This window comes from Puma concolor, chromosome B1, assembly GCF_028749965.1.
Source record: "Puma concolor isolate L17-30 chromosome B1, mPumCon1.1.hap2, whole genome shotgun sequence".
NCBI lineage: Eukaryota > Metazoa > Chordata > Mammalia > Carnivora > Felidae > Puma > Puma concolor.
The window spans coordinates 78,767,937-78,784,290 of record NC_141670.1 but is presented as its reverse complement, the minus strand read 5'-3'; the positions used below and the strand labels follow the sequence as shown (position 1 = coordinate 78,784,290).

Genomic DNA, 16,354 nt, shown 5'->3' with positions numbered 1-16,354 from the left:
AAATAATGACGAATGCAATCTAATCCCTGTGGCAGAAAAGGACATATTCTCTTCTTGAATGTAAAACTAGTCCACATTTCCTAGCCCCCTTGAATTTCATTGGAGCCAGGTGACAAGTTGTCTCCAAAAGAATGTGAACAGAAGTGATGATGTGTTCCAAGTTCAGAGTGAAGCAGTTAAGATATGGGTATGTTTTCTCCACATTCTCTTTTTTGTCTACTGCATGAATGTGAAGACTGTGGTAGTGGCCCTAAGGAGTGGCAAAACTGTTAAGAAGGAAAAAGACCGAATCTCTGGAAAACTGCACGGGCCTGCTGACTTGGGCTGGCTTGTGAAGTAAGCAAAAAAGATATTATTACTTTAAGCCAATGGGATTTTTAGGATTTTTTTTTTAAAGCTGTTAACCTGCCCTGACTGATATACTTCTTTGAACATACTTTGGGAGAAAGCAGTTAATATAAAAATTTGGTCTACCTACTGTTGAAATAAATTTCTAGACCCAAGATAGAGCCACTCCTGCCTGAGGTGCCATCTAAGCAAACTGAAACTTAGATAACTTTCATGTTCCTGTAAATGCTCCACTTGACCAAAGAAATACAGTGTATGACTTCAGCTGATCCCTAAATGCCAAACCAACTCTGGACTCTCCTTATTCCTTATTCCTTCTCACCCAACAAGGTCGACCATGTGGCACCAGCCAGATAGCTCCTATTTGTCTCTTCCTTGTTCTTTATTCTTTATCCTGTAAAAGTTTCTTGCCTTCCACCTCATTTTGCAGTTCTCTGAATGGAGAATATTCACCTTCTGTCTTAATAATTGTCTACATGGTCTTCTTTAATAATTTTTCACTGTCAAAGTTTCACAATTCAAATTTATGTGCAAGCATACTGCAAATACTAAAGCATTTTGCAAATTTAATATAGGATTGTTATTAACAGCATTAATAAAAATTTTAATAGAGAATTCGGTATTTCAGTTGTATATTTTGGAGTGGAAGTTGGGAAAAGAAGTGGATAGACAAATAAGAATCCCCTTAAATCTGAATTTTATGTATTTTTTAATTTTTTAAGCATATTTACTTTGAGAGGGACAGAGAGAGAGAGAGAGAGAGAGACCGCCCACAAGTGGGAGAGGGGCAGAGAGAGATGGAGAGAGGGAATCCCAAGCAGGCTCCACTCTGCCAGTGCAGAGCCAGACACACAGTTTGATCCCATAAACTGAGATCAGGACCTGAGCCGAAATCAAGAGTCATAAACTTAACCAACTGAGCCACACAGGCGCCCCTGAATTTTCTGAGAGGTACTTCATGCTGAAGGATCACAGCTTCATTAGTACTCTAACAGCTGAACTTATCAAGAAAAATATAGACTCATAAGAAAATGTAAACCATAAGACATAGACGACTAAAAGACGTAACAAAGCTGAATCTTGACTTTTCATTGTTTCTGGATTTTTTTTTCCTAATGCACTTTTATTTAATTTGGCTTAGCTATTTTACAGATTGTATTACTCTAGTCAGAAGCAGTGTTTTAGAACTCAGCTGGGTCACAGGAACTTTCTCACCACTCCATTCTAATTTGCAGTTTTGCTATAATAAAAGGCCCAAATATATTGCTACTGTCTAGACATTTTATCTGAAACAAGTGTCCTTTGTAGTCTCAGAGGACTTTTCTATTTTATTTCCAGTAAATCAAAGTCTGTGAAGAGCTTCGGTTCTTATTAAGACATACCCTTCACAGTCCAGTGACTGCCAACAGTAGCAAGCCATTGACAGTTCATTTACATATAAGTGATGACTTCCATCAGGTAGTTGGCTCAAAAACACAATGGACATTTAGAGCATATCCAATATTTCTTGTTCTTTGATGAGCACCAAGTGCCAATTTTTATATAGAAACTAACTATTGAGAAGTGAAGGCTTCTTTTCCCTGACCTTACACTGTCTCCTGCAGCTCCAGAGTGACATATTGTCACTGAACTTTAATGTAGGATCACATCTCTGAAAGACATTCAGTAGCCCTACCTCAGTTTGCTAAAAATCAAGAATAATAGTCAAATGTGGGAAACAGGAGATAAGAACAATTATCACATTTTGTTAAAGGAAAAATAAACTTCTATATTCTGCCCCCAACTGTCATAATCATACCTTAATTTTTTTGTTTTATTTTTACAGGGTAATTTTGATGCTTTTTTATATTAATTGTTTTCTCTTATAAATATATTTGCCATTTGAAATAGTGACACCCATTACACAACACTCATTAGGAAATCCTGTATTTTAGTTTGTAGGTGCCTTTCATTATAATTCTATGGTTTTGCTCCCAATTTTTTCTTGAATAGTGGTAGCAGAAATCCAGCCAAATTTTCATCCTAATAATGCTATAAAAAGGAGCAGGCTGATGATCTGTTACCACACTGGAACTCAACTCACGTGTGATTTTTTTCTTTTCTTTTTTTTATTTTTTTATTGTGCGCTTTCCAGATTTTTTTAGTCTTGAAATAAAGAAAAATGTTTTTCTTTAAAATGAAACACTTTCAATTACCAACAGGGAGAATTTGGATAATTTAATTTCACAAATAAGCTAATGTGTATATTTTAGCTCGTAATCATTTACCCTCACCCCTCCCCACCTCTACCCCCACCCCCATCAAGTGTTTTACTGAAAACATTTTTTGGTTAGAGGATTAGCATGTTTTTTAGCCCAGCTTGGTTCTGGTTTTGGTGAGGCCCTGACTTAACATGATTTTTGTAACTGGCTTTTCTAAACATTTTATTCTAATAACTTCCACATGGGTTCTACAGTAAACTTTACTGAATCAAGTAGCCTGAGAGAGATTTTATTCTTAAACCAGAGTTGATTACAGAAGTCACAGACCACAGGTAAGAACCAAAAAAATGAAACACATGTAGTTCCCACTTCTATTCATATCTAGTCTCTATGTTAGGTACACATTCTGTTCCTTCACTTATTTCTCCAACTGCATTCAGAAGGAGGAAAGTAGAGGAGGGCAGAATTGATAGATAACCTGATGGATGGATGGACGGATGGATGGATGGATGGATGGATAGATAGACAGATAATATTAAATTCAAGATTCTTAAGAAACTGGTTCTGTCCAACTGTGCCTCAAATCCTTTCTGAACTAAGGCAAGCAACTCAGGAACACTATATATTGACTTCCAGTTTTTCACGAGTGAGGAATGACAATAGGGAAAAATAATACTAGACTACACTAATAAAGTCATATAGTTTAAAACACATTTTGAGAAACAATTTCCAAAAAATTTAAGAGAGTTTTTAGAAACAAAAATTGTAAAGTCTCTTTATGGCATTTATTGGTAATGGAACAACATAAATTAAAGTCCAACGAAAGGAACACTTGACACTAAGAGGTTTCAACTTCATTATGATAAGAGTAGCTTTTAGTGAAGAAGAGCCAGTGAATGGTTCATCCAAAGATATTTTGAAATTATAAACTGACTTGTTGAAATCCTTCTTTTGATATCCAAAGATGCTTGTCATTTTTTCCTGTTGATATATAATTAATCCATGGTCGATGTTAATGTATCTTTGGGTAGAAAGGTTCAACTCTTAAGATAATAACATTGTGTTGAAACATTATTCTACTTCTTTTGATAAATGTCTCATTTTCCTTTCTCTTATAGATCTGGATACTAACTTTCCAACAATCCGGATGTTAGCTCTTTTGAGTATTGGATGTCCGTTCACTATAAGACAAATATATAACTACATTAATATATTTTCAAATAATATGACAATGTGCCATGATTTTGAAATCATAAAATATTATAGGAAATAAATTATAGTTGTTCTAGAACATTAAAAAGTTTGAGTTGGACACATTTCTTTCAGGTATATTGTACTACATTATATATCATGACAAGAGACTCAGCAAGAGTTACTATAAAACCAAACAGCTGAGAGAAGGGATGACAGAACCTGGATCCCAACATACAGTGTACTTCAAATAAGTTAGATGCAACATATGTTTGATCATAAGAGCAACAGTATTATTATTATTTTTTACAATACAACATACTCAGTTCTGATATGGATATTCAAATCAATGTAAACTACTATTTATATAGATTGCTTGTACTAGATTCATCTTTGGATAAAGTGACTTTCCAAATGAGAAACAAAAGCCATAGATTTAATGTGTCTACCATGATACACACACTAATTTACAGATATGGTAGTATGTTTTTGCCTTTTAGGACCTATTGCTGTTATGAAGCAAAAACAACAAAAAAATAGTTTAAGTTATGAGGAGAACAATCCACATTACTACAAGGAATTTAATGACTTGATGTGTTGCAAAAGAAGAATCAGGGCACTGTTGCTGTTTTATGTTATCTATATTGCCATTAGACAAATACCAAGGCTTCTAATAACATAAATAAATTATACCACATTCGGAGTATTTATAAAATAATTAGTAATTATCATTCCAACTGTGATTGTTGGTAGCCACCAACTGGTGTTCTAATCTAGTAGTTATATAAGATAAGCATGTTAGTTCTAAAGATCAGATCTCAGGAAAAAAATGATTTCCTGTTGTGAATGTTTTTTAATTATATACAATACCAACCATACATTTCATCAGACAGAAGACAGTTAAAATATAGGATTTCTCAAATTACTTAAAATAGAAAAAATAGTGAAGATAATGGTCCAAGATCTTGTTTCTACACATTTGTCAGTGAATCCAGACTTAGTGCTCAACCTTAGGTTCCTTATTTTTGAAGTGGGGATAATATCTATCTTGTTCAGTTGTTGAAAGGATCCAAAAAAACCATATATCAAAAGACATATGTTTAATAATGTATTAATATTTACCCTTTATTTATAATAAATATACCATACTAATGCAAGGCGTTAATAATTAGAAATGGGAGAAGGGAGTGTAAGGAGGTATATGGGAGCACTTTCTACTTTCCACCAATATTTCTATAATCCTAAAACTCCTAAAACAATAAAGTCTATTAGTTAAAAAAAAAGATTTGTCTGATACTTCATAAATATTCAAGATACAGTGGCTGTATTGTGATTACATACACCATGATGTTATAATGTATAAACTTTATAAAGATATTTCACTAACAATTATGTGAGATAATAGAAAAAATACATTGGTCTCTGCCTTCTGATTCTTGGCACTGAACTGCTAAAACCTTTGTAATTTTCTAAGTGATAAAAGCACTGGGAGCATCTTTTGCCCTAATGAAGTGACCCTGAGTGAACTCTTGTGTGGCTGCTGGATGAGACATGGATCCAGGACACCCAGTTAGTATCTAAGAATTACTCGTTGGTGTAAGGGAAAAATTCACACACGGATGACCAGAATCCTAGTTGGTGATCAGGAGTGGGATTGGGAGTGGAATCCTAAATTATATAATCCATTATTTTATAAATGTTTCAATTAAATAAAGGATCATTTAATTTTAGGAAGAATAAAAATATAAGTATACATGATATATTTTTAACCTTTCAAAGTAAATAGCCTTGACCTTCATTTTCATCATATAGCAGAGAACAATCCTTTTGATTAAAACAAGTCAAATCTTGAATAAAATACTATACGTATTTTAACTGCATTGCTAAGCTGGCAGAGAAGTAGGAAAATGCAGAGGCCAAAAAGAAAGTAAAATCAGTAATCTATAGTGGATATTTGAGTGCCAAAATCAGTTTTGTTTTGTTTTGTTGTTTTGGACTGAGGTTTTCTGCAGAACCCTGGATACCTGAATTTTATTCAGCCTTATGAAAGGAGTGGGGACAGGAGATAAAGCATAGGGTCCATTCAAAATGGGGAGTTCATCAGGAGACCACAATGAAGGGGTGGGGCCCTAGAGGGATACAGCATCAGAGTAGGCAGAATGATGTTAAAAAAGAGAGAAGGAAGGGAAGGGAAAGAAAAGGAAGGGAAGGGAAGGGAGGGGAGAGGTGGGCAGAGCAGAGCAGGGTATGGAAAGAATAGGAAGGGAAGCAGAGGGGAAGAAAGAGAAGGACAGGGGGAAGGGTGAGGATCTGGGAAAGGAAGGGAAGGGGAGGGAAGAGGAGAGGAGGGAAGAGGAGGAAAAGGAAGGAGAGTGGAGGGTGGGGAGGTGGGGAAAGGAAAAGGAAAAGAACACTTCAAAGAAAAACAGCCAGGGAACTTTCCTATCTCTGTGAGGCTGGGTAGATACAACTGAACCCCAAGCCTGGCCCTGGTTTGATGTTCCAGTTCATGTCACCTGTGTGGTCCAAAAAAATTTCAGTAAGTGTAGAGTTTGTTGGTCTGCCAACAAACCCCTGTTGTTGGAAAAACCCCTATAGAAGAAAGCAACTTCAACCAAGGCTTTTAAAATACATCACAAAAACATACGTTAGCAAATGCCTATATGTTACAAAGTTATTTTAAATGGAAAAACAGATTACAAAGCAGTATCCACAAAATGATCCCAGTTTTTTAAAAAAAATTATATGCGGGGGCGCCTGGGTGGCTCAGTCGGTTAAGCATCCGACTTCAGCTCAAGTCACGATCTCGTGGTCCATGAGTTCGAGCCCCGCGTCGGGCTCTGGGCTGATGGCTCAGAGCCTGGAGCCTGCTTCCGGTTCTGTGTCTCCCTCTCTCTCTGCCCCTCCCCCGTTCATACTCTGTCTCTCTCTGTCTCACAAATAAATAAACGTTAAAAGAAAAAAATTATATGCGTGGGGCAACACCCACAATATTAAAAGAGCAACATGTTAATAGTGAGTGGAAATATAATTTAGCTTTAGTTCTGTTTGTTTATCCATATTTTCAACAGAACATACCATTTATGTAAAAATAACAATGTTAGAGGTCTTCAAGTTTCTAGATTGCAATATATAATAGAAAGTCATTTTTATTGTAATGAATAAATAATCATGAGTTAGATATCTTTGTTTATACTTCAATAATTTAAAGAAATGATTTAAATTGGAGAATTATTCAAATTAAATAGATAATATGCTGAAAATATGCATTTCATTAGCTGCATTTTTAGGAAAGGATACTAAAATTTTCTCAAAGATTGAAAGTATGCTTTGCCCTCTGTTTTCTTTTTAACCACCTCCAGACTTTCAGGTTCACAAATCTATTTCATTATTTTTCATGCAATCTCTCTGACCTCTTCAAGGATATGTATTATTCTACACTATTGGCTACCTCCTGTGAATGCTTCAAAATGAACCTTTGTAAAGGAACTTGGAAAGAAAATGAATGTGGATTATGTAAAAAGTAAAATATACATTTATGTCACTGAGTATCAGTTGAACCCTGTTTGTGCAGGGTCATGCTAAGTGTTATGAGGTGATGTAGAGGGCACCAGCTTAGACCTTTCTGAGTCTTCATTTCCCCACAAACAAACCAAAAACAATAAACAAACAAACAAAACCCTGTAATTTTATGTTACTCATAGAGATTTAGTTAGAAAAAATAAATGAAAGCAACTACCTAACATGGTATCACAGCCCTGCCCACCAGCAAGATTATCAGAGCCTATAAATAGCACAAATATAGTCCTAGATGACAAATAATTAAGGACATATTTAAGTTGTTACATTTGGTGCTAGTATATGGCAGGGTCCAAGTTTGAACCTGCATGTTGTGCACTTTAGAATTTCAAACAGGTGTATGTCCAGAAGACTGGCAGAACAAATCCTCCAAGGACCTTTCTGTAAAGAAAGCAAGAAATTCTCTTGGGGAAAATCTCTTAATACAGGAAGAGTTAGCTGAATATTCCGTCTTGGTCTAGGAAGACAGTGGCAGCTGGCAGGGATGGGTATATTTATGTAATTTGAATTGCCTCTTGCTAAGATGATTTTGCTTTGACTTTCCACTTCCTTATTCTCTATCCATCTCTTCCCTCTCCCCCCCACAGCCACCCCACCCCCCATCTGGATACTCTGTGGGAGATACTTTGTGGGAGAAAGGCCCCAGTGAGAAAATGACAAGGGAACTGAAAAAGCTGTTTTCCTACACCATGCCCTTGGGATGCTGAGAGCACATGGCATACTGAGATTGAGGTAACATGGGTTCAAAGTCCAAGGGAGAAGTTTTTCCTTCTGCAGGTTGGAATCAGCATGGCATGGCCTGCATAGGTGCTGACAGCAATGGCAGCAGCAAGACACCTTTGCTAGGCTTCCTGCACTTCAGAGTGACAGCAGAGTGTAGAAGTCTATTTTTAGCCTAGAGTTGGGTATTTATGAGCACATGTGAGACATCCTAGAAATAACCAATTATGAGGACTTCTTTCAAAGAAATAACAGATTGCATAAAAGTAGGTAGAAAATTCTATGTGTGACTACCTTTGTGACTATATATGTATCTACATATACATATGTGTGCATATATGTGGTTGGATATTGTTTTGAAATATTAAAGTTTGGCTTTCGACTCTTCACCTCTCTTAGCTCCTGGTTCTGCCATTCAGGCAATAGTAATGGTTTCCTTGAAGGTGACTGAAAATAAATCACCTCATTTCTGACACTTACCAGTTTGAAACAAGGAAAAATTATGTAAATAGGTAACAAATATTCCATTATTGAGTTTTTAAATAGTTGGGTTCCTCTTTGTAATCTATAAAAAAATATATAAAACAGGAGCACCTGGGTGGCTCAGTCAGTTAAGCATCTGACTCTTGATTTCTGCTTAGGTCATGATCTCACCATCGTGAGATCAAGCCCTGCATTGGGCTCTGTGCTAGGTGTGGAAACTGCTTGGGATTCTCTCTCCCTCTCTTTGCACTTCCCCTGCCTTTCAAAATAAATAAATAAACTTAAAAAGTGAAAAAGAATTGGACTAGCAAACTGGAGGGGAACAAAAGAAAAGTTATTGATGCTCTCATGAGAAAGGGCCAGGCAGCCTTTCCCCTTGTACCTTGCCCTGAGGGAATGGAAAAATGGAAATCTCAATGACAGAAAGCACTTAGAGTTTGTGGAAAGATTTAGGAGTAAAGGAGTTTTGTTGAAGGGGCCATGATTCTTCTGAAACACAAAGCCAAGTGGCCAATATGGTGCTGTGACAGTAGCTGCGGGGAGGGTCTCGGTAAGGGTTGTGCAGCCTCCCAGAACAAATTGCAGCCCAATGTGGTATGAGGAGAGCCATTGAGATTGTAGAGATTTCTAAGTGGGAATGGGAATTCTGAGAAGACTGGCTGACTGGAGGAGGCCAGAGGTCAGGACAGGGAGAGAATCGAGTAGATGCACTTCTCTACTGGGGCTAAGGCAGATGCTAAGGCTGAATGCCAATGAACGGTTCCTAAGGTCCCAAGGTTCCCAAGGTCCAGGCACAGGAGTTACATCTCAGGAGGCCATCAAAGAAAAGAGGTCACACTGAGGATGTCTCTCACAAGATGAAAAGAAACAGGAGAGCAGCCCTATTATAAGTGGGGGCCTGGCAAAGAGTAAGTAAGAAAGAAGGACAAAAGTTGATCGTACATATAAGCAACAAGACCAGCATAAAAACACACAAGTTAGAGATGTAGCTTACAGATTACTAAGAGGAAAGCAGTCTGGTTACTAACAGGGAAATATTTTCTATGTGAAAAACTTGAGTATGAAACTCTACTTGCTGTGCAATCAGAAAATACGAGTTTCATCACAAGTAATATCCACTTATGGAATGGGGTAAGGGAAAAAGAGCTGACCTAAGTAACTTGAAAAAACAATGTTTTGCCTAGAAACTGGAAGCTAATGAAAAAATGCAAATGGATAGATGCAGATAGATACATAGAGAAATAATTATAACTATGTTTACAAACTTGGGTTAGTAATCCAAGAATCAAGTAATCCAAGAATAATATTTTATATATATATTTTATATATATATATATATATATATATATATATATATATATATATATATATATTTCTTAGATCTGTCTACTGAGGGAGGCTGGAGACCTCAGTAACAATGAACACATCCCAGTGCCCAGATTTTGGTTTCTTAAGACTACTCTCCAATAAAAGGAACCAAGAGTCCCTGGAGAAATGGCTGGCTCTAGGGCCAAGGCAGGGACAACATAAGATGAATCTTCAGAATCTTATAATGTCAGAAAGTAAGGAAGAGCTCCAAAAACAGGACAGGAGCATGTCACAGGGACTCAGGAGTCTATGTGAAAAAGCACCCAATGTCTAAAACTGGAATAATCTGAAAAATAGCAACAACAAAAGAATGTAGTATTAGATTATAACTTAAAGTATAAAAGAAATATACAGGAGTACATATAAATAAATGATTGAATAAATAAATAGGGGAGAAAAAATCTTCATTACATAAGAATTCTTTATAATTTATGTAGATATTCCCACTTCCCAGAGAAAATGTTTAATATCTCATTCATACTTCCTTGAGTGTGAGCTGGATTTAGTTATGCACTTTCAAAAAAAAAAGATTGCAGAGGGTGGATGGGGAGAAAGTAACTTATAGCAAGTGGAGAAACCAGACAAACACTATCTTGGCCCGTTGATCGAGGTTAATATCACGAGAAATAAATCATATTGGTAGCATGTTCTTGCTAATGTGATGTGATGAGAAGGGGACTTCACCTCTGCTATTCTTTCAAAAAAATACACAACCTCAGCATTTGAAAAACAATAATATTGACAATGAGAAGGATAGCTTCCATTTAATGTACATTCATTCTTTGCCAGGCACAGTGCTGAGTGCTTTACTTATATTATCTCAAATTCTCTTTCTACCAATACCAGATGCTGTCATTAATATTATTATAAGAAACTCAGGGGCGCCTGTGTGGCTCAGTCGGTTAAGCGTCCGACTTCCACTCAGGTCATGATCTTGTGGTCTGTGAGTTCAAGCCCCGCATCGGGCTCTGCGCTGACAGCTCAGAGCCTGGAGCCTGCTTCAGATTCTGTGTCTCCCTCTCTTTCTGCCCCTCCCCCACTCACACTCTGCCTCTCTCTCTCAAAAATAAACAAACATTAAAAAAATTTAAAAAAAAAGAAACTAAGACTCATAATACTAACATGACTCATTGGGCTATATAGGTAATTTTTGATCCACATATGAATTGCAGAACCTTTTATAATAACTCACTGGAAACCATAGCAACTATTTAAATCACTCATTTTTAAAGCAGGTCTATGTTACATTATATAATTCTTTTGCCTTTTTACTTAGTACATCCCTTGAGCATCATTTGTCCTTCTTCAAAATATCAGGTAATATAATTTTTGTGTCACTGCATTAATCTCTAAAATAGTGTCTTGCAGATTAATGAGTGTTCAATAATTTTGATAATGCTTATTTTTTTTTACAAAATTGCCATCATATTATAAATATTTTGCTTTCTTCACTCAAGAAGAATTGATGGAAATCTTTCCATGCTAACCAGTATAGCTCTAATTCATTATTTTAAGTGGTGCGTAGTATTTTGTGATGTGAATGGACCATAATGTTGCTTTATTGATTAGCATTTACTTTGCTCCTCAGTTTTTCCAAATAAAAATAATGCTTAAAATAAGCATGCTTATTTAGTAGCACTGTCATTTCCATGTGACAGATTCCCAAGATGTAGTGCAGAGTCAAAAGTATTTATATTTTTAATTTTAATTGATATTGCCAACATGTTTTCTAAAACAGGATGAAATGCAATTTATACCAGCAATGTGTGCCAATACTTTTGCTCATAACCTAGCCACAATAGGCATCATTGTTTTACTTGCTTTGTTTTAATTGTGACCAGTCTAAAAGCTGCTAATCCTTTGAGTTTCCTCATCTTCTAGTGACTGAGCAACTTTGCATATATTCAACGACTTTTGGATTTTTTGTGAGTGGTTTCTCTACATCTTTTGTCTATTTTGCTATTAGATTATCCTCTTTTGCTCAATTTTAAACAGTTCAACATATTAAAACTCTGTCTCATAAAATGCAATTCTACTCCAAATCAATTTTTAAAAATAGGTTTGTTTATGGTATTTTTTCATAGAAAAGTTTTGAAATTTTTATAAAACGGAAGTCATTTTTCTTCTGTTTTATATTCTTTATTGAGTATCTTTCTTGCTCCTACCTTAAATATGTAGTTCTTTAGATTTCCTTGCAAATTGATTATTGATTGACTAATTGATTGGTTGACTGGACTCATTGTTGAATTTTCTCAATTGCTACTTTTAGTATCTATCGATATTATTATATAATTTTTCCCTAAAAGTTTTTATGTAATAAACTATGGGAATAGAATTCTGAATTTTTAATATGGTGTTATCCTTATATTTGGAACAGAATGTATTTGGCCTTAGTGTGTTATCCTTTAATAGATGCCTGGGACAAGTTCCTTTTTCCAAGTACTCAGTGCTCATAACTACTAAGACAAAGCATACCAGCCACTTCCACCTTGTTAGAAACTTTCTTTGGATCTTTCAGGCCCAATTAAAAGAAATCCACTCTCAATAAGAGCCCTTTCGCCAGCATCATATAATAGTGGCTAGGACTGCCTCCATTACCCAGATCTCATTCTCTGCTCAATGGCTAAGTGACACAGCTTCGAAGCAAAGACATGAAAGATGAAAACAACAAGAGGAATTTTAGAGTTTTCAATTGGAAATTCTTCATCATATTTTTAAAAGTGTTATAAAAAGACAAAGTAATAAAAGCCAAAGACTATACAATCTGTATAAAAAAGGCACAAATATGAAATTTCTCTAAGCTGAGGTAGATCATTTTTTCTGGGGAGGTTGTAGGAGGGAATCAAGGCAAGATCTTAATATTCCAAACAAATACATGAGATTAACATAAGGAGGAGGCCCATCCAGAGAACTCACATCTTAAAACCTAGAAAAAAAAAATACGTCCAAATGCATTTCTCCCTGGATGTTTTCCAACTTAGTACATCCTTTGAGCATCATTTGTTCTCCAACTCCTTGTCAAAAGGAGTGCCCCAATCCTGAGAGGCCCCCATGAGCCACCAGGCTTCAGGAGGTGCGAGGTTCATCAGAGACCCTCCACTCCCCTCCCCATAGATGAGGCAGTCTGCAGCAAGCAGAAACAGTTGGGTTCTCTTATGTCAAAACGGCAAAATACCAAAAAGGAAGTTGAGAGAAGCCCTCTCTTTACTATCCAAGCCAAACACAAGCTTTTCTGATATCCTGCAACGGCGTGCCTTGTACCAAGCAGAAAACGAACTCCAAGAAGCCAGTAAACAACACAAAACAAAATAAAACAACAACAACAAAATGAAAATGGTATGGTATTATTACAATAATCTACCAGAAAATACTCAAGTGCTTCATTATTCATTTTAATCTACATTAGGACAACAGCAGAGTGAAGATTCAAATTGCTGAACTGCCTCTGAAAAGAAACAATCACAAAAAAATTAAAGTATTCCAATATATGTGCACAATGGAAAAGAGCAAAGAAGGTTTAAACCATGTATGTTGTAATCTATTGCATTCTAATTGAAATCCAATTGATCTTAACAGGATTTAGATAAGGACATTTAATGGACAAACTTTTCAAAGCAGAATGGTCAACATCTCACCAAGAAGTGATAAAAATTCTTGTGAAATTTTTAGTAGAGAGCCAAGAGCATGAACTTTGGGATCAGAAAGACCAAAATACTAAAAGACTAAAATATTGGCATTTTTAGCTTAGCACCTTTGTGATGTTAAGAAAGATGACTTTGCATGTCTTCATCTGTAAAATGAAGACAATATCAGTACCTACTTCAAAGGAATAGTATAGGAATTTAATAAGAAAATATACATAAAGCACTTGATTTAGATTTGAATGTATCATAAATTCTTATATTGTGTCTATTATTATCCCCCTTTCTCTTCTTTTTTGTCCTCCTCCACTGAGATGGAGATTAGTTTGTCACAATCTTCCCTGCCAGATATTTATTAATTTACTGGGTATTTTGTTGTTATTTTCTTTAAAGTGTACTTGCTTTGTGAATGCCACTTCCGGATAAACAAACAACCCTTTTCCAATGAACCACCATATTGTTTCCTCTAACTTTTTCCTATAGACACATTCTGTATTTACCACGATGTGACTGCATTCTGATGTGAAAACCAGTGAAAATATAGTCCCTAGTTGGTTTTTAACACACAATGCTACCTCTTCCACCCACACACATAACCAAGTGAAATTCTGAGAAATATAAAATCTTCATTTTGTTCATTCTTCTTAGATAAATCAGATAGATAAACCTATCTAGTGTTTCCAAGAGGTCTACCAAAACAGCCCGTCTTCCTGCCCTTCCACCTCTCCCTTCTCATATGAGCATGACTCTGGAAATCTTGTTAAGACAGTCTGGTGGAGGGGTGCCTGGGTGACTCAGTGGGTTAAGCGTCCCACTGTGGCTCCAGTCATGATTTCATGGTTTGTGGGTTTGAACCCCAGTGGCAGCACGGGGCTCTATGCTGACAGTGTGGAGCCTGCTTGGGATTCTCTCTCTCTCTCTCTCTCTCTCTGCCCCTCCCTCACATGTGTGTGCACACATTTGTGCCCTTTGTCTCTCTCTCTCTCTCTCTCTCTCTCTTCCCCTCTCTAATAAATTAAACTTAAACAACAACAACAAAAGACTCAGTCTGGTAGAGCGTCTTAAATTTCCTTCTCCCAGACCTTGAAGTGAGGCACTTACACTTTGAGTAAGCATATTTATTGATCATATAATCCCTTTCTATACAGTGTCTACATCTGTGAAAAGGCTTAGAATTGGGTATGTTCACAGAACAAATATGCTCAGTTAAACTTTACCACTAGGTGTCGCTCTGTCACACCCAAGCAAAAGTGGGGCCACTTCACACTACCAAAATGCTGTGCAGTCTAGGCACTTGTCCCACACCTGAGAAATATCTAACAGTAATATTGACTTTGCCGCACTGGAAGCAAATAATTAAGATTAATGTAAGACCAAAGTTGGCTCTAAGTATCCTCTGATCAGGATAGAAGAACCCACTTATCTCCACCAACCATGATCTCATTTGATAGGTCCCCACTTCCAAAGGGCTGAGGTACACCTGCAGTGTTTCTGTCTCCAAGAGTTTTCAGCTTTCCAAGCTCCATGATGCCAGAGGCTAATGGAAGCACTTCTTTTATCCCCTCATATCGTGTTGGTGTCATTAGCAACAACTCAGATGGGCCTCTGAACTTATAATGAAAACTAAGGTTCGTCAATATGTCTTTACCATATGAAGCTGCTATGCAAACATGATCCAATTGTTCCTCATTCTCTAAGATTCATTCTACTATTGCTGACAAATCATGGAAATTAATTTTCAGGCTGAGAATCTGGCAACTATTTTGCAGTGAGTTAGTGCACCCCAGAAAGAATTTTGTGGAGCTGAGTTCATGAAAAGCCCCGATTCTAAGCCTTCTAGATTCACACTTAGCACTTCTACTTCCAAAGATGGCCATCTCTAGAGATTTAGTAGCATGTTCTATCCATGTCTACCAAGTCTTTTTCTCCCTTTGGTACCTCTCATGAATTTCTCGAGTTTTTTTTTTTTTTTTTTTAAACAACTATAATTAGTCTGAACCAATGATTAAAAGCAATAACAACAATAACAACAAAAACTTGTTTAATTCTAAGTTTCACAGCAGTGAGCACATTCTCACACTCACAGAAATCCGCATTTATCTGACATGAACATTCTTTGAACAGAAGAATTTTTGAGTTCTTCAGAAACCAGGTCTCCATTGAGACTTGGTTAAAACTCATCCCATTGGAAATTTAATGAAGGACTTCTTTAGACTTCCTCCATTTAGTAAATTTATATGGTACTGAATAGGTTTGCTTCTCTTTTAGGCATATCTTGTCTTGAACAGGGCATTCTAAGCAAAATTATAATGGGTGCAAGTTCAGTTTTGTTGACATCCCTCTCCTTTATGCTATCCTTTGATCAGAAAAATAAAAATGGTGAGATGTATTTGTGGCTCAAGTACAAAGTAATTTTAATGCTGAGCAGAAAGTTGTATTTAAATTTCCAGGTTATAGATCCCACAGTGAAACTCAAATACAAGTCATGGATCCATGAGATTCCATTTCTGGCAAAATCTGAAGCAATGATGATGAATTCTAAATCTTACTCAGTCCCATAATAATATGCCCCAAATGTAGCTTCTTAAAATTATTTTAAAGTTATCTTTGGACATCTTTTTGACAGTCAATACTTTTGCACACCCATTTGAAACTTCCTTTAAAAACCGTCTCTTTCTATTTGTTTCTCTATGTATTAGTGCTCCCCTGTATCAATCCTACGAATCTCTTTGGTCAGTACCCTGTGGTATTAACCACACATGCTAACTGCTAAAAAATCTATCTTTCTACCTCTCTTTCATCTAAACATCAAGAAATGTCCCC

The 16,354-nt window shown here is 36.3% G+C and overlaps 1 protein-coding gene across 2 annotated transcripts in view; it reads right to left on the bottom strand.

The window, feature by feature from the left end:
* Positions 1-3,320: 3,320 nt before the first annotated feature.
* Positions 3,321-16,354, bottom strand: part of IQCM (IQ motif containing M) — a 461,312-nt gene continuing 448,278 nt past the window's right edge. For both annotated transcript variants that reach the window (XM_025921378.2, XM_086704127.1), the window contains exon 14: positions 3,321-3,730. In XM_025921378.2, coding sequence (XP_025777163.2) covers positions 3,621-3,730 — 110 coding nt within the window. In that variant the 3' untranslated portion in view covers positions 3,321-3,620. The remainder of the gene's footprint in view (positions 3,731-16,354) is intronic.